We start from the raw sequence: 26,527 nt of genomic DNA, 5'->3' as shown, positions 1-26,527 counted from the left end.
AAACAGCTCTCAAGTCTGTAATCTCTTACAGGACTGATCACTTGATCTAGTATTACTTCATGAAATAATTGCAATATAAGAACAACAATCTAAAACCTTATTTTCTATGTTTAGCAGAATTCGATGTTGTACTAATAGAAAATTGCTTTTGTCACAAAAGGCAGGATAAAGAATATGGGTTTCAACCTGGTTACAAGTTTCTGTTTTGTCAGTTTTTGATTGATTTACAAGTTATCTTCATATTGTCAGATTCTACAAAATAATTTAAAGTTTATAGACTGCATTTTGGCATGCCTCCAAAGCAGTGTTCAATAACAAGTTAGAATACACTAAAGAACAATGAAACATGGCACAAAAATAATATGGGGCGAAAAAGTTGGCAAACTTTTTGCATTATATGCAGGGAAAGTGAACCCCGACTAAGCACCATTAAAATTAATGAGTACAAGTTGTATGACTAACTTGAGTCCTATCTATCATAATATAAAATATAAAACATTTAAAATTCATAAAACAGATAAAAATCACAATAGATAAAAACAAATTAAAATATAAATTTCAGTTAAAAGCTGGAAGAACAGGTATGTCTTCAGGGTCCTGCTAAAAACAAACAGAGAAGGAGATGCTCTTATTTCAGCAGGGAGCGCATTACAAAGCCCCGGGGCAGCCACAGAGAATGCCCGGTCCTGAGTTGCCACCAAACGAGTGGCAACAGTAACTGGCAACAGTAACCGGACCTCTCCAGATGATCTTAATAGGCCGCAGGGTTCACGACAGAAAAGGCGCTCTCTTAAGTACCCTGAGCCCTAGCCATTAAAGGCTTTATAGGTAACAACCAGCACTTTGTATTTCGTTCAGAAATAATAGCAGCAGCCAGTGCAGTTCTTTTAGAAACTTCATCTCATGTGCTCTGAAAACAATTGTATGTTGTATAAACTGGTTGTGAGACCTCCAAGCTCCTGGACTATACTAGGGATGTGCATGAACCTGTTTAGAGGACCTTTTAAGGGCCTCTGAACCAGTTTGAATGGCTGGCTGTTCAGCTGGTTCGAAGGCGGGGGGCATACCTTTAAGGGTGTAGGAGAGTGGCCTTACCCCTCCTCTGCATTCCCCCTGCCGGTGTGCCATTTTAAAAGTGTCAGTCATGGTGGCAGTGTACCTTCCTGCTGCCCTGTGTCCTCTTCAGCCGAAAGTAACAGGACTTACCTGGCACGCATGCCGGGCGTATGCATGCACATTGCACTCACACACCTGATGTGTGTGTGAGTGAGTGCAACGTGCACACACACGTGCCCAGCATGCATATGCATCTCAGGTACTTTCTGTCAGTGTTCCTTCTAACAGGATTCCCAGATGTTTTTGACTACAACTCCCAGAATCCCCAGCTGTAATGGCTTTTGTTTGCGGATTCTGGGAGTTGTAGTCAACAACATCTGGGAATCCCTATTAGAGGGAACACTGCTTCCTGTTACTTCCGGTCCACTTAGCTAAGCAGGGTCCACCCTGGTTGCATATGAATGGGAGACTTGATGTGTGAGCACTGTAAGATATTCCCTTAGGGGATGGAGCCACTCTGGGAAGAATAAAAGGTTCCAAGTTCCATCCCTGGCATCTCCAAGATAGGGCTGAGAGAAATTCCTGCCTGCAACCTTGGAGAAGCCGCTGCCAGTCTGTGAAGACAATACTGAGCTAGATAGACCACTGGTCTGACTCAGTATATGGCAGCTTCCTATGTTCCTATGTAGGCTGCTGCCCCCATGGACACTTTTAAAATGGAGCACCAGCAGGGGAAATGCAGTGGGAGGGGTAAGGGCACTCTCCTCCACCCTTAAATGCAGTGGTCGCCAGCGGGGGAGCGCCAGTGAGCACCAGCGGGGGAAATGCAGTAGGAGGAGTAAGGCCACTCTCCGCTTAAAGGTATGCCCTCCGCCTTCACCCCACCCCACCCCCCACCAGTTCAGTAAACATCCCTAGACTATACCAGTGTTTGAATTTATTTGTTCTTGTTCCACATTAAAAACAAACACACCTTTGAAACGATATGTTGCTCTCTCTTTAACAGAAGCATATGGGTGAAGCTTCCTAAAAGGAGATTAAAGAGCATACTATGTAGCAATGTCTGTTGCCAAACTTTAACATGTCCCCTCTGTGTGTGTGTGTGTGTGTGTGTGTGTGTGTGTGTGTGTGTGTGTGTTTGCGTTCTGTTGCATTCTTGGATGCTAATGTTCCCCCCATCTCTTTCTAATTGTTTTCTCTCGTGATTTTCTTAGACATGTCTGTGTTCTGCATCCAGTAATTCGATCCTAGACCAGAGGATTTGCCTGTTATTTTATGGAGGGCTTATGTAGAGACTCTTTTAGTTGGATTAATCTTCCCTATTTATTATTTATAGTGCAATTCACGTACATGGCACTAAAGAATGAGAGCACAGATTCTTGTCCTGAGAGTCTTACAATCCAGATATCAACACAAGGGGAAAGAGAGAAGAAACGGAGACAGGAGTCAGCAGAGGAATATGTGAACGTATGTCACACATACTTGGATTAGTTGCAGTAGGAATGGGGATTAAGGTGATGTGCCATAGGCTTTTTTTCCCAAAGGAAAAGGTGAGTTTTAAGAAGCGACTTGAAGAAAATAAGAGAGGAGGCATCATGTGTATTTTGAGAGGGAGTTCAAAGAATAAGGTGGGCAGCAAGAGAAAAAAGGTGGAGATATGTGAAGGAGAAGGCCATTTTGAGGTGGGTGATGGTGGTGAAGCTGGCAGAGCAAAGGTCGGGAGCGGGAGTGTAAGGTCTAAGAGGTAGTGAGGGACAAGGCCATGGAAGGCTTTGAAGGAAAGAACAAGGACTCTGTGCTGGAACTGGGCGTAGATGGGAAGTGAGTGAAGGGATTTAAGGAGTGGGGTGACATGGTTGGAACTATGAGAGAGAGGAATGATTCTAGCAGCAGAATGCTGCATGGAGGTGAGGGGAACAGAGATGAGGCAACAGAGGACCAGCACAAGGGGGAATGCAGTAGCCAAGATGAGAGATGACTTGGGCATGAACTACTAGAGTTCAGCTGAGGGGTCAAGGAGGATGGGCTGTATTCTTGCAATGTTGTCAAGGGGCAATCAGCATGATTTGACGATGGACTGAATGTGGGGAGCAGAGGGAGAAGAGAGTCAAAGCCAAGGCATTGGGCCGGTTCAGCAGAGTGGATTGTGATATTATGGGCAAGGAAAGCATGCAAGAAGAGGGCTTGGCATGAAAGATTTTGGTTTTGGACATACTGAGTTTTGAAACTGATGAGAAAACAAACACCTAAGCTGATATGCTTGTCAGTTGGATGGAGATGTGCGATTGAATGGAGGGAGAAAGTGCTGAAATAGAGTGATAGAACTGGCTATAGTCAGAGAACAGATGGTACTGAAAATCATGGGATTTGAGGAGGTCACCTAGTGAAAATGTATAGAAGGAGAATAGCAAAGGGCCAGGAACAGAGCCCAGAGAGAAAAAACCACTACCTCTGGAAACATTGAAATAATAATTAGATAGGTAGGAAGAGAACCATTTGAGGACAGAGGAAATCTGAGGCATTGAGAAAATAGACCAAGGGTGAGTCATAAACTGTATTGAAAGCAGCAGATACGTTTAGAGAATGAAGACCTAATTAAGACATTTTGATTTGACCATGAGGAGATAATTGATTACTTTTTAACGAGTAGTTTCTTTGGAGTTCAGGGGGTAGAAGCGAGATTGGAAGTGTTCAAGAGCAGAGTTAGAAGAAATAAATGTTACATAAAATGTGTTGTGCCATCTGAGGTTTATGAAATCACCCGGCATTCCATGTGTGTGTCCATCCCAGTCATCAACTTCACATTGCCTGGATCAATATTAACCAAATCAGGTACAGTTGTAGGGACACCTCAATGGCACAGTTTGTGATGATGTCATCCACCTCAATTTAAGATGGCAGACACATGAATATCTGAGGCACAAGTGGGCTAACTTGTGATCTGCCTAACTGATTTGGACCAAATTTAGTCCAGTTGTTGGTTAGTGAAGAGAAAGTAGGCAGATTAGTTCTTATTCAAACAACTTGTTAAAGTTTTGAAAGCTTCTAAGGCTGGAAGGTTTAGTCAGTAACTGACTGAATCTAACAAAATGAGTTCTAGTGTAGTCTATGAATGCCTTTGGCCTTTGCTACAATAAATGTGTTAGCCTTTGAAGTGCCCCAGTACTCTATTGTTTTCGATTAATTTCTTTAGATTTCTTTAACCTACTTCACAGGGTTGTTGTTGTGAAGAGAAATCTAAGTATGTAGTACACCGCTCTGGGCTCCTTGGAGGAAGAGCGGGATATAAAATGTAAAAAATAAAAATAAATAAATAAATAAATAAATAGATTTGTGTAATTAATAAAGCCATTTTTATTTTTAATAAAACCTGATTAAACAGGCAGTACATTTTTAAAATATTGGTAATTATCTTTAATACAAATACTGTGGGTAGTAGTTGCTATCTTAGGACAGATATTCTCCTTTCTTTCACAGAGGGAATGCCTCTTCCAAGATGGTGCCTGCTGCTCCCCCACCTCCACCTCTGCAGAACTATTTATATCTAATAACTATATGAAAATGTCTGCAATATTTCCATATAGATTAAGTGATTAAAACTCATGTCATTGATCAAGTAAAGATTAAAGAAACTGAGTGTCAGCTCTAAAACTGCCTGTTGGGGACCTACACAATTTTAGGCTCTTGTATATAAGGCAATGAAGCTCCAAAATTTCTAAGTTTTTATTTAGTATATAAATTGTTATTTTAGCCCATGTTGAATTTTTTTTAAATTTTCTAAGAAGTGGTACTAACAGGTCAAATGACAGAAGCAGCTATTTAAATGCCATTGAAAATTTGATGGTGTACAGGTGCACCTCATTATTAGTTATTCAATTTCTCTGGATAACAAAACTGCAGATAATGAGACCTTAAGTCAATGGCAATTGCGGGATTTAAGTTCCAGGAGGGGGCAAGGAAAACGGGCAAAAAACTCAATAAAAAGCAGAAATAAGTGAAATAAAGTACCGTGTTATGCTCCAGGTGACCACCTGTTCAGCAGTGTACCCCCAAACTCCAAATTCTGTCAGTTTTCAGTGAAAAATCACTGGGGGATTTTTTTTTTAAAAACTAAGAACCCCAATATGGCTTCTTTGAGCAAAATGGTTCTTTGAGCAAAATTTAAAAATTCTTTGAGCAAAATGGACACCTAAGAACCACGGATAAGCAAATGTAAACCCTTTTTGCATCTACGTATACCAAGGTAGGGTCTCGATTGCCCAACCATGGATACATAAAATTACAGGTGTCGGGACTACGCGTGATGAAGTCCACCTGCATTGAGTCATAATGCATGTTCATTGAAATGATTTTAATATACCGTATTTACCCAAATCCAAGATGGGTTTTTTCTCCACCTTCTTTGAGTTTAGAAGTGTGTGTCCGCAGGTGGGTCCTGGTATGTGCATACCGGGAATCCCCACTGGGTCAGCCGGCTGTGATCAAGAGAACAGGAGCCATGCAAGTTGCTCTGAGAAGCAGTGGTTTCAGCCCCTCAGAGCCAACACACACACACCCAGTCTTGGAGAGTGTGCAGGCATGCCTGGAAGCCTCTTTCTGTGCTTGAGCATGTGTTCTTAGGTGCTATTAGCTGCCTCAGAGGGAGAAGGACTATTCCACCTTGTCCTGCTGCGGTAGAGGAGGAAATTGGGAGAGTCTCCTATAGGGGTGTGCAATTCGGATTTTCAGTGATTCGGTTCGGGACCTGAACCGAATCACCCCTGTTCTGTTTTGTGCCCGAATATGGGCCACCCGAATCACCCTTGATTCGGTTCGGATTCGGATTTAACCCGAATCCGAATCGATTCGGGGGGTGAAAGGGCCCAGGGGCAAAATTTTGGGGTGGGGTGGTAGGGCCCAATGGGTGGAAGCTACCACCCCAATTTCAGGGGGATAGGGCAAAGGGCTGATTTTTGGGAAATGTCTGAAGTTTTTGTGTCTTTGGGGCAGTTTGGGGCAGATTGGGGCAGAAAGTGGGGCCTGGGGCAGAAGAGTGAGGTGGGGTGGTAGTGCCTAATGGGTGGAGGCTACCACCCCAATTTAAGGGGGATTGGACAAAGGGGTGATTTTTTGGGAATTTTTGAAGTTTTTGTGTCTTTGGGGCAGTTTGGGGGCAGAAAGTATATCTGCCCCAAAAGGGTGGGGTGTAGTGGTAGTGCGTAATGGGTGGAGGCTAACACCCCAATTTCAGGGGGATTTGGCAGAGGGCTGATTTTTTGGGAATTTTTGAAGTTTTGGTGTCTTTGGGGCAGATTGGGGGCAGAAAGTGGATCTGCCCCAAAAGAGTGGGGTGGGCTGGTAGATAGTGCCTAATGGGTGGAGGCTACCACCCATCCCCAATTTCAGAGTGATTGGCCAGAGGGCTGGATTTTGTTGATTTTCTGAGCTTTTTCTTCATAAAGTGCTTTGTGGTAGATTGATTCATTCAATATTCATAGTAAGTGAGAGTGTGAAAAAAGTGAAAGTGGGGTCATGAGAGTTCTTTACTTGAAAAAAATCTCATTTGCTATCATTGAATGAGAATTCACACCTCAGAAGTTTTTCTGAAGGGATGTTATTCCCTTATTTTCTGAGGGGGTTAGCCCATAATGGCGTGGGCGGGGGAGGAGGAGGTGGAATTCTCAGCTTTAAGAGACCCCTGAAAACCTATTTGTTTGGCCTGGCCTTCCAGGGCTTGCAAAGTGTTGTTGTTTTTTAAAAGTATTTTAATTGGTTTTAAATGGTGTTAATCATTTTTGAATTGTTTTTATATTGTTTTTAGCATTGTGTTTGAATTGTGGGTTTTATGTCTTTTAAAATAGTTGTTGTACACTGCCCAGAGCCTCTGGATGGGGTGGTTTATAAATGCAATAAATAAATAAATAATACCAACAAACACGCCCCCCCCACCAGCCACCCCTCGGCCATACAGCAGCTTTGATTAAAAAACAACGTAGGTTTGCCGCAGGAGGTCCCCAAAAGTAGGTTTCGGAGGCCTTGGGGCGGGTGGGGGCGGGATTCGTGGAAGGTCTGGTCCGCATGCCAAAATCACCTAGGTGTGCCCCTGTAGTAATGTGTATTGGTAATTGAACATGTTCATAACAACAAAATCCCATTAGCTACAATAAGTGGAGATTCTGGTCTAACTATGTATGTATGTATGTATTTATATGTATTTAATGGATTTATGTACCACCTACAACTCATGTCTCTAAGTAGTCTACATCCTAAAATAAGAAGGAAAACCTTTCTTATGTACGTATTTAACTTTGCCCTATAAGTAGTGTACCTCAAATGACTGGGTGGGCTGATCCTACTTCCAGAGGTGCCCAAGAGGTTTTACCATATTGCCATTCTCATGGGTGGTGGTCAGGCAAATAAAATGAAGTAGCACAAGCAGAATAATGATTATTACAAACAAACAAACAAACAAACACAAACAAACAAACAAAAAGGAAAGGAAAGCCTTATGCACCTTCTGTACACTTTCACAGGTGTCCAATTGTAATAATGATATTAACACGAAAACATCAAATATATTATGAATAAAAACATTCTAATGTGAGACCTTATTTAAATGACAGAAGCAACTGTATTTGCACTCTCTTATCTGGTGGGAGGAGGGCAGAGAAGGGAGATGCCACAGTTTAGCCTAAGCTTTTTTTCCTATTGCAGAAGCAGTGGGTTCACCCCTGCCCCAATCCACAAACATCTCCCTACTCCAGAATTTTCGAATGGGGAAGAAGATGGATGAGGAAATTATAGTCTTGAGTAACTTGATGTTTTTTTAATAGCTTTTGCCATGCCCAGACTTTGGCCACTGTGGCTGGGGATGATGGGAAATGTAATCCAAAAAAAGAAATTATCCAAGACTAGAATGAATTAAAAAAAGAAAGAAAGAGACAGAGATAGGGAAAATAAAAAGGGAAGTTGGAAGTCTACTCTACATATGAGGTGAAGGCCCGAGAGCATAGTGAACAAGGATAGCAAACAGGATGTAGGAGTTTTGAGGAGTTTAGTGGGAAGTGTGCGGGGGAGCCTGGAACAAGCCCCTGCGATCACAAGGATCACAAGGAGCCTGGTTGAGAAGAGAACGTAAGTACATATCCCTCCCTCGTATCCCTCATATTCTTGGGAAAGGCTGTTTAACTGTCCAAATAGTTGACCATTACAGCTGAAACCTATCCTAATAAACTATCTAATAAACGGACAATAAGCTCCCTAAATACTGTAAACAGCCAACAAAAACAGTATGAAGATAGAATGTCGGCAGGGGAAGGGGCACTTCCCAGTGTATTGCACAGAGTGCCTCATGTATGACTATTTGCCCCATGGGCAGAAGTTATGGGTGTGTGCTTGGTGCAAGGAGCTCCTGGCTCTCAGGGAACAAATCCGTTCCCTTGAGACCAAGGTGGCGGATCTGGAGAAGCTCAGAGAGACAGAGAGGCATGTGGACGAGACCTTCAGGGATGTGATAGAGGCATCCCACTCCAGGACTGGTAGCTCCTCTGCTGTCAGGGAGAATGAAGGTCTTGGGCAAGGAGGACATCGGTCTGAAGAAGAGGGAAATGCTCCTTTAGAAGGAACCCCTTCTGTGGATGATGAGCCCATATCCTCTCGCACGGGGGATACTCCTCTGGGGGGTGGAGGCCTCCTTGTAGTTGGTGATTCGATCATTAGAGGGATAGAGAGATGGGGTTGTGACCCGCGTGTTGACCGCACGGTGACTTGCCTGCCTGGTGCGAAGGTTGCGGACATTATGCAGCGTCTAGACAGGCTCCTAGGCAGTGCTGGGGAAGAGACAGCTGTCGTGGTGCACGTCGGCACCAACGATGTGGGGAAATGCAGTCGGGAGGTCCTGGAAGCCAAATTTAGGCTGATAGGTAGCATTTTGAAGTCCAGGACCCCCAAGGTAGAATTCTCAGAAATGCTACCTGTTCCACGTGCAAGTACACTGAGACAGGCAGAGCTGAGGGGTTTCAATGCATGGGTGAGATGTTGGTGCCGGGAGGAGGGTTTAGATCTGTTAGGCACTGGGACACATTTTGGTGCAAGCAAGGCCTGTACAAAAGGGATGGGCTGCACTTGAACCAAGATGGAACCAGACTGCTGATGGTTCCAGGTTGCAAAGTAGCTTTTAAAATGACACCTGGGGAACAGCCGATGGGAGCTGGGCAGTATCCCGTTTGGCAAAAGCCATCCTTTAAAGTGTTAGGGTGCAAAGAATTCAGATAAAACAGAAGGGGACAGAGCAGAACCGCATAAAGAGCAGATGGGAGCCTGTGCCAGCAGGCCAAAGAGCCAAAAGAATAGCATACATCAGGGGAGAGATTCAGTGTATAGGTGCTTGTATGCCAATGCCAGAAGCCTCCGAGCCAAGATGGGTGAGCTGGAGTGCTTGGTTGCTAATGCAGAAATAGATATAGTGGGCATAACAGAAACATGGTGGAACAGTGAGAACCAGTGGGACACTGTTATCCCTGGGTATAAACTCTATAGAAAGGACAGGGAGGGGCGCCTTGGAGGAGGGGTAGCACTGTATGTTAAAGAAGGGATAGAATCTAACAAGCTAGAAAACCTAAGTGGACTGGAGTCCTCCACAGAAACCCTGTGGGTGACTATACAAGGCTGGAAAGGAAACGTGCTACTGGGGATGTGCTATCGCCCTCCGGATCAAAATGCCAACAGTGACTAGGAGTTGCAGGAGGAAATCAGGGAGGCGTCAAGGAGAGGCAGGACTGTAATTATGGGTGATTTCAACTACCCACACATAGACTGGGTAAATTCACATTCAAGTCAGGACAAAGAGGTCAAATTTCTAGATACGCTAAATGACTGTGCCCTAGAACAGTTGGTCATGGAACCGACCAGAGAGAAGGCGACCTTGGATCTAATTCTGTGTGACACCCAGGACCTGGTGTGTGATGTCAGTGTCATCGACTCTTTAGGGAACAGTGACCACAGTGCCATCAATTTCAGCTACATGCAGGGAGAGAATCACCAAGGATGTCTAACACAGACATTTTGAATTTCAGAAGAGGAAACTTCTCCAAAATGAGGAGTATGGTGAAAAGAAAGCTGAGGGGGGAAATCAGGAGAGTCACTTTGCTCCAGAGTGCATGGAGTTTACTCAAAACCACAATACTAGAAGCCCAGTTAGATTGTATACCCAAAAGGAGGAAAGGTACCACTAAGTCCAGGAGGATGCCAGCATGGCTAACGGGTACCGTCAAGGAAGCCAAAAAAAGGGAAGAAGACTTCTTTCCAAAATTGGAAGGCCTGTCCAAACGAAGAGAACAGAAAGGAACACAAACTCTGGCAAAAGAAATGCAAGGTGACAATAAGGGAGGCAAAAAGAGAGTTTGAGGAACATTTAGCCAAAAGTATCAAGGGGAATAACACAAACTTCTTTAAATACATCAGAAGCAGGAAACCTGCCAGGGAGGCAGTGGGATGATTAGACAATGAGGGAGTGAAAGGGATTATTAAGGAGTTTATGGAGGTTGCAGAGAAGCTGAATGAGTTCTTTGCATCTGTCTTCATGGCAGAGGATACTGAGCATATACCTATTCCTGAACCAGGCTTTTTAGGGATGGAGGCTAGAGAGCTGAGTCAGATAGAAGTGACAAGTTCTATCTGACTTCTATCTAACAAATCACCAGGGCCGGATGGCATCCATCCAAGAGTCCTCAAAGAACTCAAATGTGAAATTGCCAACCTCCTTGCTAAAATATTTAACTTATCCCTGAAATCGGGCTCTGTACCAGAGGACTGGAGAGTAGCAAATGTAACACCGATTTTCAAAAAGGGATCCAGGGGCGATCCGGGAAATTATAGGCCAGTTAGCCTAACGTCCGTTCCAGGCAAATTGATGGAAAGCATCCTCAAGGATAAAATTGTAAAGCACCTAGAAGAACAGGCCCTGCTGGGAGTGAGCCAGCATGGCTTCCGCAAAGGTAAATCTTGCCTCACCAACCTTTTGGACTTCTTTGAGAGTGTCAACAAGTGTGTGGATCAAGGTGATCCAGTTGACATAGTCTACCTGGACTTCCAAAAAGCTTTTGACAAAGTTCCTCATCAAAGACTCCTGAGGAAACTTAGCAGTCATGGGATAAAGGGACAAGTGCATGTGTGGATTGCTAACTGGTTGAAAGACAGGAAACAGAGGGTAGGTATCAATGGAGAGTTTTCACAATGGAGGGAAGTAAGAAGTGGGGTCCCCCAGGGATCTCTATTGGGACCGGTGCTTTTCAATTTATTCATAAATGATCTAGAAACAGGGGTAAGCAGCGATGTGGCCAAATTTGCAGATGATACCAAACTCTTCCGGGTAGTGAAATCCCAAACGGATTGTAAGCAGCTCCAAAAGGATCTCTCCAAACTGGGGGAGTGGGCGACAAAATGGCAAATGCAGTTCAGTGTTAGCAAGTGTAAAGTGATGCAAATTGGGACAAAAACCTCCAACTTCAGGTATATGCTGATGGGATCCAAGCTGTCAGTGACGGACCAGGAGAGGGATCTTGGGGTTGTGGTGGACAGCTCGTTGAAAGTGTCGACTCAATGTGCGGCAGCTGTGAAAAAGGCCAATTCCATGCTAGGGATCATTAGAAAGGGGATTGAAAATTAAACAGCTAACATAATAATGCCCTTATACAAAACGATGGTGCAACCACACTTGAAGTACTGCGTACAATTCTGGTCACCACATCTTAAAAAGGACATTGTAGAACTGGAGAAGGTACAGAAGAGGGCAACCAAGATGATCAGGGGCCTAGAGCACCTTTCTTATGAGGCAAGACTACAACACCTGGGACTTTTTAGTTTAGAAAAAAGACTACTGCGGGGAGACATGATAGAGGTCTATAAAATCATGTATGGTGTGGAGAAAGTGGATAGAGAGAAATTCTTTTCCCTCTCACACAACACTAGAACCAGGGGTCACTCCATGAAATTGATTGCCAGGAGGTCTAGGACCAACAAACGGAAGTACTTTTTCACACAACGTGTGATCCACTTGTGGAACTCTCTGCCACAGGATGTGGTGAAAGCCAACAACCTGGATGGCTTTAAGAGGGGTTTGGATGACTTCATGGAGAGGTCTATCAATGGCTACTAGTCGGAGGGCTCTGGGCCACTTCCAGCCTCAAAGGCAGGATGCCTCTGAGTACCAGTTGTAGGGGAGTAATGGCAGGAGAGAGGGCACGCCCTCAACTCCTGTCTGTGGCTTCCAGCGGCATCTGGTGGGCCACTGTGCGAAACAGGATGCTGGACTAGATGGGCCTTGTGCCTGATCCAGCAGGGCTGTTCTTATGTTCTTAAGAGTGAGAGAAAGGAAGGAAGCAACTGTAATGGAGATGCCTTGCAATGAATGGAAGAGAGTAAGGAAAGATTCTAGCATATTTTTTTTAAAAAATAAGGTTATAAAGACTGAAGGAAACAGTATTCATCTTTTATTTTTGGTTTCTTTTTCTGTTCTGTTTCTCTTTAAGAAACAACCGATTTCCTTAAACTCCATAGGACCAAATGCACACAAATTCATATGGCACTGCACAAAATATGTCCATTAGAATGCAGTCCTAATCCTAGGCTTCTGTGACCGGCTGACGGGGACTAGAGACAGGGCCTTTTCAGTTGTGGCCCATCTAATGTGGAACCCATTAGATGGGAAGATCTGGTGTTCCAAGATGTGGAACACCATCCCAGAAGAGCTTCACCATGCTCCCTTTCTCAGTGTTTTAATGAAACAATTGAAGACACATCTTTTTAGACAGGCTTTTTAATACCTTATCTCCTGGTAACTTTTCTTTTTCATTTTTACAAGTTTCAAATTAAAAGTTATAAATAAAAAATTGTAACTTATAAATGTGATTTTAGTTAGGTTTTTTTAACCTTAATTTAATTCTTTAAATTTTCTGTAGTGTATCTATTTTATTCTGTAAGCTGCCCTAAGCAGTAGTGTACTGGAGAGGTGGGGTATAAGTAATGGGTGGGATGGGGTATAAATATATTACATAACTAAAACAAAATAATCCCTGGATAGCCCAAGGATAATGTACAAGAAAGTATATTTTGTAAGGTTCAGATATTGGTAATTTTGAATTCAGTTATAAAGTATAACTTGGTAACATGTGTCTTGAATATCATCTTTCATCCTGGTAATACTTAAATACTATAAGATGAGAGTAATTCTTTAGTAACACTTATAGTTAGATTATCCAAAAGAATACAAAATCCAAAGGACTCTGGGCCAGTCACTTCTCTCTCAGCCTAACCTACTTCAGAGGGTTGTTGTGAGGAGAAACCTAAGTATGTAGTACGCTGCTCTGGGCTCCTTGGAGGAAGAGCAGGATATTAAACAAACAAACAAACTTGCCCTTTCTGTTTCCTCTTACTACATCACTGTCTAGTTTTCATTTAACATAAATGGTTATTGACCATTTGAAGTGCATCTTCTTCACTGTCCTTGATATATTCTTCAAGGCCTCATTTCTCTTCCTCTACTGTTTGATGGACTTGCAGCATTCCTCTTCCACCTGAGCTGCGAGGGAGGTATAGCCTATCGATATCACTGCGGGGATGCAGAGCATGATTGATGGTCATGATTTTCCTGGTCTTACGATCTAGCGTCTCTAGCTCTGCCTGGGTCCAATCTATTATTCCTGCACTGTATCTGATAACAGGTATAGCCCAGGTGTTTATGGCTTGTATGGTGTTCCCGCCATTGAGTTTGGACTTGAGGATTTTTCTAACTCTCCTGATGTATTCACTTCCCATTTTTCTTTTAACTTCAGTGTGTGCAATGTTATCAGCCTGGAGAATGCCCAAGTATTTGTAAGGTTCTTTCTCTTCCAGGTCCTTGATGTTGCTTCCATTGGGCAGTTCTATTCCTTCTGTTTTTGTTATCTTCCCTCTGTTCATTATTAAAGCAGCACACTTGTCTAGTCCAAACTCCATTGCTATATCGCTACTGAATATACAGACAGTGTTTAGCAGTGATTCGATTTCTGACTGGGACTTTCCATACAACTGCAGATCATCCATGTACAGCAGATGGTTGATTTGACTTGATGTTTTAGATGTTTGGTATCCGAGGCCTGTTTTGTTTAGTATTTGTGAAAGTGGGGTCATGGTCATTACAAACAACAGAGGGGATAGTGAGTCCCGTTGGAAAATGCCTCTTCTAATGCTAACCTGTCCAAGTGTCTTGCCATTGATTGTTAACTGTGTACTCCACATGCTCATTGCTTTTTTAATAACTATCTGGATGTTTTTGCTGACACCAGTTGTTTCTAAACATTTTAGTATCCATGTGTGAGGCAATGAGTTGAAGGCTTTCTTGTAGTCAATCCATGCAACACTTAGATTTGTTTTTCTTCTCTTGCAATTTTCTAAAATCATTTTGTCAATCAGCAGCTGATCTTTTGTGGCTCTGGTGTTCGGGCAATTATTATTATTATTTTTACATTTATATCCGGCTCTTCCTCCAAGGAGCCCAGAGTGATGTACTACATACTTGAGTTTCCCCTCACAACAACCCTGTGAAGTAGGTTAGGCTGAGAGATACGTGACTGGCCCAGAGTCACCCAGCTAGTATCATGGCTGAATGAGGATTTGAACTCGGGTCTCCCCGGTCCTAGTCCAGCACTCTAACCACTACACCACGCTGGCTCTCTATAATTAAAGTTAATTATTTTAGTTATTTGGCTTTATTCTGTTTATAAATAACAAAATAACCACCTCAAGATGATTGTTTGAAGTGGTATAAAAATGTAATTGCAAATAAATGTGTTTTTTAAGCTAACCATTGCATTTTAAGTTAACAGGGATGCTTATCATGGGCTATTAGTATAACCTCTCTTGCGAGTTTATAATTTTTTTTTTTGCAAGTTTATAATTTATGTACTCCAAGGGTTAGTTATGCATTTGTCCTAAACGTGAATAGTTTCTTATGATATGGAAAAGGAAAATGTCATACACTCAGCTAAGGGATAATTGCTCCTTAATAGTCTGATTCTTAAACCACGTGGTGTATAAGTGTTCAGGATGAGCTGTGTCACAATCTGTTGTGGGTACAAAGCCTTGATGTGAGTCAACCCCCCAACTTGCTCTGTTGCTATACTGGCCACAGTAATCAAGCAAGATTCATTAGAGTAATATCTAATATTTGGCTTTACTCTTTTAAAATTGAATTCCAAAGATAGAGCAGCAGGACAAATTTGCCAACTAAAGAGTACTACTTTAAGTACTGGAGTGGTACGCCACTCTGTGTGCAGTTCTATCTCTTCATAATAACACAATTAAAGTTCCAGTTTCCCAAAACTGTATGCAACACTTAGTTTTTCTTCAGTATTTTCTCAGGAAATTTCTTCTGCCACTTTGACTCTTGAAGTAAAGGAAGTCTGGTCTAAACTTACATTGACTGTTCATCCATGAAGATGAAAGTTGGTTGCTGACTAGAAGTTAGGAAAAACTGGGAGTTTCATGCATAACTAAAATAATTGTCTTGTTTGCCCTTGCAAACAATGCAATTATATATTTATATTGTATTCTATATAAACAAAATAATTGCACTGTTGCCCTTGCTTCCATATGCTTCTCCTTCTTCTGTTGTATCTCCTGTGCCAAATTCTAGCTTGTAAACTCCTCAGTGCAGAGATTTGTCCTCTTTGCATCTTGCACATTGAGGGTGCAATATAAATAACAATTTGATATTGTTTAATATGCCACTTCCTTCAATGTGTACCTGATTTCTTCTTCTCTCTAACTTCATGTGATCAACATCTATATCAACTTAACAGAGTATAACTGAACATTATGAAGAAAGGAGTTGGGGATCTTAAGCCTTTGCATTCTCTTTTCTTTTCTTTTTCCTTTTACTGATCAGTGGTGCTAAAAAGAGATGAGTTAACATAAACCTGAGTAGACTGTTTAACCTTTTTTTATCTCTCCTGGAAATGTAGATGCAATAACATTTGCAGCTGAAAAGGTTCATTCTCAGTTTCTAATGTTTAATGATGCAAATGAAGCGTTTTGTCTCAGTCGCCTGGAGGTGTTATGCAGGAAAACAGAAAGAGGTTTTTAGGATTAGTTCCACAGATTTCTTTTATCATGTAAAACCTATGACTGATTTCAATGCCAGGAACTGAAGAAATGCTATATGGAAAACATCTATAGAAAATTCTTTACATGTTGCACTTTGTTTCTACCTAAACCATTAAGAAGCGTATTACTTAACGAGTACTTATAGTCCTTTATACTAATTTAGAATAACTCATTTCTAGCCATATTTTAAGTTGTCCTGGGAAAGAACAGTATTCATAATGATGCATGCAATTAATTGTATATTTTATCTAATGGAAACTCTTTTGGTTTTATATTTAATATACATTTTGTATATTCCTCAGTCTGGAAAATTGCAGTGTCATTGTTTAAAAAGAAACAAATTTGAGAAATTTAACTTTTTTGCTCTTGAAGGCAAAGAGCACTTTCCCACACTTGTATCTCTGCTCATGCTTCAAATTTGTGATGTTGCATGTGCACTCTCTATTGAAGTAACCCGCAATTGCCATGGTATTTTTCTTTTTACTAGCAAGGTGAAGCTAGCTAGTAGAAGCTAGCTATTCTTCCATCTTTCCAGGATCTGCAAGTTTTGTTGTTAGACTTGTAGTGCAGAGTACTTATTGACTGACAGCTTTAGTCATAGCAAGTTAGGGAACTGCGTTATTCTGAGTCAGATCTTTGGTCCATTTAGGGCAGTATTGTCTACACTAACTGGCAGGAGCTCTCCAAGGTTTCAGGCAGGAGAAACTCTGTTCTTCATGTCAGGAGATGCCAGGGAGTGAACCTGGGATCTTCTGCAAGCAAGGATATAGATGGTCTTCCACTCAATTATGGCATCATCGCCTAAGGGGAATATCTTACAGCTCTCACATGTGGTCACCCATCCAAATGATAACCAAGGTGGACCCTGCATGGCAAAGAGAAGAATTCATGCTTGCTAACCTAAGACCAGTCCTCCTCCCCATCTCCCGCTCCCACAACCCGAGCAGTTATAAATAGATAGTACTTTTTAAAAGTGCCACATAAACGTAAGAATAGGGATGTGCACGAATTGAGCTTCATGTACTGATTTGGCACCAAACCAGTTTGGCACTGTAGGGAGGGAAATGGGATCTTAAAAAAAAAAAAAAAGGAGCGCAGGCCCTTACCTGCTCTCCACCACCACATGCAGCTTCCTGCTACAGCGAGACATGTCCCATGAACCCATATGTGCCTCCAGGACGCACATGTCATACACACATACGCAGGTCCCATGTGTGTCCTGGCACCACATGTAGGTTCATGGGACAAGCCCCACTGTAGCTGAAAGCTACATGTGACAGTGGAGAGCAGGTAAGGGTGCATTAACCTGAATAAAACATGAATATGTTAGATTACTTTAAAATTTACGATTCATTTGTAAAAAGCTTTATAAAATGGCTCCCTGAAGGGTAAAGGTACAGTTGTGCCATCAAGTTGTGCCAGGTGTCGACTCCTGGCGACCACAGAGCCATGTGGTTTTCTTTGGTAGAAAGTAGGGGGAGACTAAAGCCATCCAACAGTCAGCACTGTGCAGAGCTGGTGTAATATAACTAATTTATATCAAATCTACTTACCCAGTAATGTTTTCTAATGGACAAGAATGTAATTTTTTGGTACTCTGGCAGATTTTTAGTACTGGGTAAGATTTTCTGATGGATAATATTTTATGACCACCCCCCTATGTCCTGCTATGCTGTCTCATCATGACGGGGGTGGTGGTGGTGTTCCTGGGAGGGATTCTCCCAGTAGGGTCACCCAAAGCACGAAGATCATCCCAGCTGCCCAGCTAAAGCAAGCAGGCACCTATTTTGGGCAGCTGTTATATAGGAAGGTGCTGGAGGCAGATGATCACTTCAGTGACAACGGCAAAGGCATCATTTCATACTGCGCAGGAGAAGGCAATGGTAAACCACTCCTGTATTTTACCAAGAAACCCACATGGATAGAAAAAATAGAATGATTGTTGATGTAGTGCCGGACGACGGGCCCCTCAGGTCGAGTGGTACTCAACATGCTACTGAGGAAGAGCTGAAGATCTCTCAGAGAACCGATGGTGTTTATGACGCGGTTAGACTAAAGTCTTTTGGACGTCTAGCAGCTGATGTTGCCGTGCAGGGAAAGAAAATCCGAAGCTGCAAAGACAGAATTACAGTGGGAACGTGGAACATAAGAAGCATGAATATGGAACAGCTCGATGCAGTGAAAGATGAAATGACTACAGATTGACATCTTGGGCATCAGTGAATTAAAATGGATTCAAATGGGACACTTTCAGTCAGAAAATCATACCGTTTACTACTCAGGACACGAAAACCAAAGAAGGAACGGTGTTGCTTTCATTTTATTTTATCATTCATTCATTTATTCATTCATTCAACTTACATACCGCCCTTCCAAAATGGCTCAGGGTGGTATAGTCCTTCATAGTCAGGAAGGATATAGCAATGACAGTACTTGGGTACAATGCGGTTAGTGACTGGCTAATATCAATTAGATTTTGTGGACAACCCTTTAACATGACAGTTTTTCAAGTCTATGCCCCAGCAACTGATGCAAAAGAGGAAGTTGATGAGCTTTATATTCAAGTTCAGTCTGAAATTGACAGAACCTGTAAGCAAGATGTGCTGCTGGTGGTTGGAGACTAGAATGCCAAAATTGGAAAAGGTAAGAAGGAAAACCCAGTCGGCCTATATGGCCTAGGAAACGGAAACGAAGCAGGAGAACAACGTATTGGTTTCTGCCAAGCCAATGATCTTTTCATTGCTAACACATTCTTCAAACAACCAAAGTGGTGCCTATACACATGGACATCACCAGATGGAGTACACATAAATCAGATTGATTACATTATTGGTGCAAGGAGGTGGAAGAGCTCAGTTATAACAGCAAAAATGTGCCCGGGGGCTGATTGTGGAACAGAGCAGGAACTGCTCATGTGCAAGCTCCAAGTCAAGCTAAAGCAGAAAAACAAAGCTATCCAGCTTCCAGGATATGATCTTGAGAATGTACCCACCATTTTCAAGGAGAACATCAGGAACTGCTTTGAAGTTCTGAACCTCATTGATAGGGAATCAGAGGAACTGGACAAATGTGAAAAGAGACTGCCATAGACCAAGAAACAAAAGAGAGCAAAATGGATGTCAGAACAGACGGTGGAAATTCCCAAGAAGAGGAGAGAAGCCAAAGTCAAGAAAGATAAAGACCCTAGGAATTTCAGAAAGCTGTTAGAAGAGACAAGGAGCAATACTACAATGATATCTGTAAAGACCTTGAAGATGGAAATAGACACGGAAAAACAAGGCAAGTTTTCCAAAAGATCTCTGAACTGAGAGGGAGATTCCAACCTTGAAACGGTATGTTAAGGGATCCCAAAGGACAGATAGTAACTGATTCAGAGAAGATCAAACAGAGGTGGAAGGAGTACAGTGGTCCCTCTACTTACAAAATTAATCCGTTCCGAATGCACATTTGTAAGTCGAAAAATTCGTAAGTCGAAAAGCGGTTTCCCATAGGAATGCATTGGGAACGGATTAATGCGTTCCGGAGCCTAGAAAAAAGACCCAGACCCCCAGTAAGGCTTGCAAACTGCACAGGAACATTTCTTTTCAAGAATAAACAGGCAGTAAACAGGCAGGCAAGTCAAGGAAACCGCATGTAAAATTTGTAAGTCGAGGAAACCCCATCTAAAAATTTGTAAGTCAAGGAAACCCCATCTAAAAATTTGTAAGTCGAAAAAACCGCATCTAAAACCGGATCTAAAACTGCCGTTTGTAACTCGAAAAATACTTATGTCGAGTAGTTTGTAAGTCGAGGGACCACTGTATACTGAAAATCTGTACAGCAGGGACGTCAACATCCAGGATACTCTAGAAGATATTCCCTACTTGCAAGAACCTCTAGTACAGGAAGATGAAGTTAGATCAACACTCCGGTCATTACCAAGTCGGAAGGCTACAGGAACTGATGGAATAGCTACAGAAATATGGTAAGCAGCAGAAGGAGAATCAGTCAAGGCTCAATCTAAACTATGCTAGCAAATTTGGAGAATGACACAGTGGCCAACAGATTGGAAGACCATACCCATACCAAAGAAAGGAGACTTAACAGATTGCACAAATGATCGCACAATATCCTTAATTTCCCATGCTAGCGAAAGAATGCTCAGGATCATCCAATGCAGATTAGAGCCCTACGTGAAAAGGGGAATGCTAGATGTTCAAACTGGTTTCAGAAAAGGCCGAGGAACAAGAGATATCATTGCTGATGCACGCTGGATAATTGAGAAAGCCAAAGAATACCAAAAAGAAGTCAATATGTGCTTTATTGACTTCAGAAAAGCCTTTGATTGCATCAACCATGTCAAATTGTGGAATATCCTTAGGAAACTGGGCATCCCAGAACATATCATTTTTCTCATGAGAAACCTGTACACAGGACAGGAAGCCACAGTCCAGATGGAACATGGTGAAACAGACTGGTTCCAGATTGGCAAAAGAGTAATACAAGGCTGCATACTTATTTATTCAACTTATATGCTGAACATATACTGAGAGAAGCTGGATTGGAAGAAGTTGAGCATGGTTTTAAAGCTGGAGGAAGAAACATCAATTACCTGCACTGCTCTGATGACACGACTCTGATAGCTGAGAATGAGGATGATCTGCAAGCTCTAGTAATAAAAGTTAAGGAGCACAGTGAAAAAATGAAACTACGACTAAATGTAAAGAAGACTAAACTAATGACAATGGGTACAGCAACCAGCCTAAGTATTGATAATGAAGACATTGAAGTGGTGGATAGCTTCTGCCTTTTAGGATTGACCATCAACAGTACAGTATCCAGCAGTCAAGAAATAGCTCTTGGTTGGGTTGTAATGAAGGCCTTGGAAAGGATATTTAGATGCCGTGATATGTCTATACCTACAAAGATTAGTATCGTTCAGACAGTGTTTTTTCCCTTTAACCTCTATGGATGTGAAAGCTGGACATTGAAGAAGCAAGATATAAAAAGCATTGACACTTTTGAACTTTGGTGCTGGAGGAGACTTTTGAGGATAGCATGGACAGCCAGGAAAACAAACAAATGGGTCATAGAACTAATCAATCCAGAATTTTCACTTGAGGCACAAATGACCAGGCTCAAACTATCATTTTTTGGATAGATTATGCGAAAACCCACCTCCCTTTAGAAGTCCATAATGCTAGGAAAAGTTGAAGTCAAGAGAAGAAGAGGATGACCAGCAGCAAGGTGGATGGGCTCGACTGCGACAGCAATGAATGCACCACTTAGAGACCTTAAAGGCCAAGTTGAAGACCGATCATCCTGGAGCAAATCTATTTCTGTGTTTGCTAAGAATCGACACCGACTTGACGCTACTTAGTCAGTCAGTCAGTTAATCAATATTTTATGATGGAAGACTGACAATTTTCAGTATACTTTAACATTTCAGTACCAAAGTAAGATTTTCTGATCGGTAACGTTTTATGATGGACCATACTCTGATTTTTAATTACTTTCAAACTATAGTACCATGGTAAGCTTGGTATAAACTTGCATGTTGGTTGCTTGATGGATGGCTGCAGTGCTGTGGTGACTTAAATTTGTGAAAGAGCTATCATAGATCAACTTGTAGATAGACAACATCAGTCTGTGGGTATTTGTGATTGTGCAGATTAATGATAAACTGGATGTTGTTTGATGGGTTGGTAATTTTATTGATGCATAATAAAAAGGTGTTATGGAACTCATTATAATGGTTTATAAGCTATAGAATAATATTGTGATAAGTACTAGAAAGAAGTGATACTACTGTCAATCATCACTTTAGGATATTACACTGTTGTGAAGTGGAGTATGTAAGAGTTCTGTTATTGAGTTTGTCTAGTCTGAAAGATGGGATCCAGATATGCCTTTTATTGTACATGTGGTACCTGAATATTTTTAAAATCCGTCTTGTATGTCTTGAATAATTTAGAGGAATTTCATTTCTGTTTTGTGGGAGGCTTATGTTTTAAAGAATGCAAAATGAAATGCGGACCTGTATTATATGTTAGTGAACATAGCTTTTTGTAAGCCACTTGTGGCTCTTTGAATCACGAGTTAACAGGCTTTCTCTTACTCAAGGGATCCAGCAAATATTCAAGCTGGTATACTTTATGGTTCTCAGCTATTTTTCCTTGGTCTGGCTTTGATTTATACAAACAGTAATTATAGGAGCTTTGAGCCTGTATTCCATATAGGCTTAACAAGCCCATATACATTTTTAATGTACTGGCTAAAGTTATGTTGCTTACATAAATTGGGATATTTCCTAATGAAGTGCTATGATGACATTTTATTTCATGTATGTCTATATATTTTGTTTGTTCCCATCTCTTCAGGAGTCAGAAGGTGTGGCTTTCATTGGACCAGACATGCTTGCTATTCAAGCGATGGGGGACAAGATAGAAAGCAAATTGTTAGCCAAGAATGCAGAAGTCAATACAATACCTGGTTTTGATGGCGTGGTCAAGGTAAGATATTTGTGGGCGGGAGGTGGGGGAGAGAATAACACCCTATATAAATAACCAAATATTTCCATCGCATTTCATTTTAAAAGTGCTTTCTGAACTGTATAATATAACAAAATGTTGGGCCTTGCATATTACAAGGATGCCTGGGGCCCAGCGTCCCTGTTCAACTCCAGCACAGCATCCTTTCAGTGCTTGTTGCTGGTGCCTACCTTACGCTTGTTTTTCAATTGCCCTTTGGGGACAGGGAGCCATATTTATTTGTGTAAACTCCTTTTGAGAACTTTTGTGAAAAACAGTATATAAATATAGTGCTGTATGCTTGTGTAAAGACACGTATTGTACCCTTGTGGGATCCTTGTCATTCTTGCCTGATGGAAGGCAGGATTTGCTCTTGTTACATCAGAGTCCCGAAGTACAGAGGTCTGTTTCTTTAAACTAGTAAATGTAAGTCCTTTCTTTACATGGGGAAAAAAAAAGAATACCTCAAGGTCACAACTAAGGTACAGTGGTGGAGCTAAACTTACTCCTTGCTCCTAATGACCTTTCAGGGTTAAGCCTTTTCCTACTTGCATAGCCTTGCCCTGGTCACTTGGTCACTGTAAAAGTGTAATAGAATATTGGGAGAGTGGGATGGCATCTCTGCTGCTTTAATTCTGTGCAAAGAAAGAAAGATCGATAGATCTAGGGAGCAAATGTGAAGTGTGGTGGCTTGCTCATTATATTTCTTCCAAACTGCTATTGTTCTAAGTTCCTGAGAGGTTAAGCGCTGGATTTTGTTGAAGAGAGAAAAAACTTAGTTTGCGATTGGATCTTCATGATTTGCCCACAGGAGAAAGGGAATGTTGTTTGCAATTGGATGTTTACTATTTGCCCATAGATCTTACCAAACTGTTGATGTTAACTGACCACTGTTGCTGAAAAAGCATTTCCTGCCCCTTGGAAGATGTTCAAATTGATCATAAGAATGTATCTGCACTGCAAATTCCTCCCCCACCCCCCTATTTGGTGCTGCTGCTGATGTGTCAGGTTCTCCAGAGTCCTGAAGCTACATGTAGTTGGGAACTGATGCAACAGGACTCTTCCTAGGGATATGCAACTTCTATATCTGTGCTGTCATTGTATCTTTGGAAATAAGTTGTTCCACCTCCTTCTTTAAATTTTATTTTTCAAAATGGAAATATTTCTGGATGGCTTTTCACTATCTATATGACAACATGCCAGGGATCTTCAAAGGGCTGTAACTCCCCACTGAACATACTTGCAGTAATAAACAACTAGGTTGTCTTCTGGAAACCTATAAAGGGCTTTTGAGCTCAAAATGGACTTAGTATGAGGGCTAGTTAGACTTGGTGATTGTCTTATGTACCACTAAAAGCCTATATCAACTTGGGACCTCTGTGTGGCCAATGTCACTCACTTCTGTGCCTACCCATTTGTATCCAGTGCTCCAATACTGCACTGAAAGCCACCATAGGAGCTCCATGTGACTGCATTTAAAAGATGCTTACCTGTGCAGCAGCCCACATGGGTTTCTGTGTGATGGGAAGGGTGTGATGCAAGTGCTGTGAAGACCTGGTTTGAACACTTGACAAACACAAGATTTGATATGTTTTGGACCATAGGCACTTGTGCTTAAATGTAAGATGGATTTAAATTTGCTCTTTTAAGGAGACATCACATCAGTGGTTCTTAAGAGTAGTATACTACTAGTTCATTCTTTTAACAAATGTTTCTTAGATTTCTTCACCCAAACAGATGAAATGTAAATGCCAGGATCCAACAAACCACATAGTTTCTTCAGACTTCTGTTTCTTGGATAGCACCTACTCATATATCAAATCAATTTGTAAAAGTGGGGTTGCAAAAAACAGGTTGCGATACTGCATTAGGACCAGATCTGGGGGAGTGGGGGTTGGCGGATTTCTTTTTGGTGCAAGCAAACCCTTGATCATGTCTAAAGTCTCTCATTGAATCTTTTGGTTCCACCAGAGGAACCCGATTTCTCACGTTGAATAGACATTGCACATTTCCTGTGAAGGTGATTGAACGTTTAAAACAACCTCATGGAAAAACGAGTTGCTGAAATATTTTAAGGGGTCCAAAATATATTAACAAATGACACAAGTGGTGATCTTATTTCTTATTACCATATAAATGTGTCCCCCCCTATTTTTATGAGTCTCATGGATTATTTGGGATTTAAAATTAAAATGGTGGTTTCATTTCATCTTGCCACCAGTACTGAGGAAGTGGTATTGGTGACATGTAACTACTGTAGTCACAGAGACTGTCCTTTGTGGAGGTTTATTGTTATAGACCTAGACGCCAGTGCAGTGCTCAGTGTCCTGTAGACATGCACTCCTGGCAGAAGAAAGATGATATGCAGAAGTGGATGTGTGTTATTTGAGTGAGAAATACTTAAGAGTTTTACATTGACTTTGATGTTTTTAAGGCAGCAAAATTGTAGAATCTATAGCTTCTTCTTCTTCTTCTTCTTTTTTAAAAGTATGTTTTGGAGGGGTTACAAGTAGTACAACTGTACTGGTTGTCTTAGGATAATGTGCAACTCTGCCTTCTTATAGGCTTCTAGCATCCCCCAGTTACCCACTTGTTTGCAGGTAACTAAATGAGGTGGGAGATGACCACCTTTGTTGCTTTTATTTTAAAATACTGTTTAGCAAATATATGCCTGAATTTGCAAGAGAAAAGAAATGTAAAAGTTTCCTTCTTGGCTCTAATCGAGGCCCTTCATCAGTCATCACTCTTCCTGCATTTTATTCAAGAGGCTCTAATTGTCTGCATTTGGCAGGTTTAACACTTCCTGACAGAGAGGCTATTAAGGGGAAGTATTCTCGCATAACTGTCACAGACAGGAACAAAGAACCTTCAGACTCAATGTGTAGAAACCACTAACATTCTTAAATGACCCTTTTCATGCATTTTTATCCCTCTAAAGCTAAAACTTGGAGGATATGGAGGTTGCAGGATTGTGGAAAGCAACAAGGTGTAATAAAACAGTAAACTTTGATTTTATTCTCCTTTTTTGTAGAGTTATCTTTGGCTTAAAACAATTGTTTGGAAAATCTCATTAACAGATGTGCCTGCTTGAAGTAAAAAAAAAATACTTAAAACTGATGTTGCTTTCAGGGCTGCTTTGAACTTAACAAGCACCGATTTGTGGCGCAGACTAGCTAATGAAAGGAAATTAAATTTTCTGACAACTTCCTGTACCAGCTTCCTTATTCTTCATTGGGTTCTTAGTAGGTACTAAGAGGATTTTATTTTATTGTTCCGCAAAAAATGAACCAGGCATGGAACCCTCTAAACCATTTTCTTTCCCTTTATTTGGGAAATGGGGTGCTCTCTGGTACTTTTTAAAAACAAAAGGAGTTGAATGGCTAAAAAAATTATCAGTTTTCGTTTTAATGTTTGTGAGTGAGCCCCCATGGCTTTGGGCACACTTAGCAGCTGGGATTTCCAGACATTATATAACCATATTAAAAGATTTATTTATTTATTTATTTATTTGGAACACTTGATATACCACCCACTCCGAAGACTCTAGGCGGTGTACAAAAACATGCAAAACAAAACAGCATTAAAATTACATTCTAAATAAAACTAAAGTAAGATTTATGTATGTATATTAAAGAGTAATATTAAAATATTAGCGTATTTGGATGGACTTTCAAAGTTTAATATGTCCTACACTAATGCATAATAAATGCTTATTGTTTGGGTGAAGTGGAAGTTATCTTACATATTATTTAATGTCAATTTTCTGATGACTAATTACTCAGACCACATTTGGCAATGTGGTCTCCTATTCCTCAGCTGGCTGCTTAAAGGAAGATAACATT

The 26,527-nt window shown here is 41.4% G+C and overlaps 1 protein-coding gene across 6 annotated transcripts in view; it reads left to right on the top strand.

Annotated features, from left to right (window-relative positions):
• The window catches only part of PCCA (propionyl-CoA carboxylase subunit alpha), a 335,273-nt gene that overhangs the window by 81,157 nt on the left and 227,589 nt on the right, over positions 1-26,527 (top strand). For all 6 annotated transcript variants that reach the window (XR_008319164.1, XR_008319165.1, XM_053307833.1 and 3 more), the window contains one exon: positions 22,536-22,667. Coding sequence is in view for 4 of the 6 variants with exons in the window: in XM_053307833.1 (XP_053163808.1) it covers positions 22,536-22,667 (132 nt within the window). In the remaining 2 variants the exon portion in view is untranslated. The remainder of the gene's footprint in view (positions 1-22,535; positions 22,668-26,527) is intronic.

The sequence above is a fragment of the Hemicordylus capensis genome, chromosome 3, assembly GCF_027244095.1.
Source record: "Hemicordylus capensis ecotype Gifberg chromosome 3, rHemCap1.1.pri, whole genome shotgun sequence".
NCBI classification, from domain to species: Eukaryota; Metazoa; Chordata; class Lepidosauria; order Squamata; family Cordylidae; genus Hemicordylus; species Hemicordylus capensis.
This window is presented reverse-complemented; position numbering and strand designations above follow the sequence as displayed.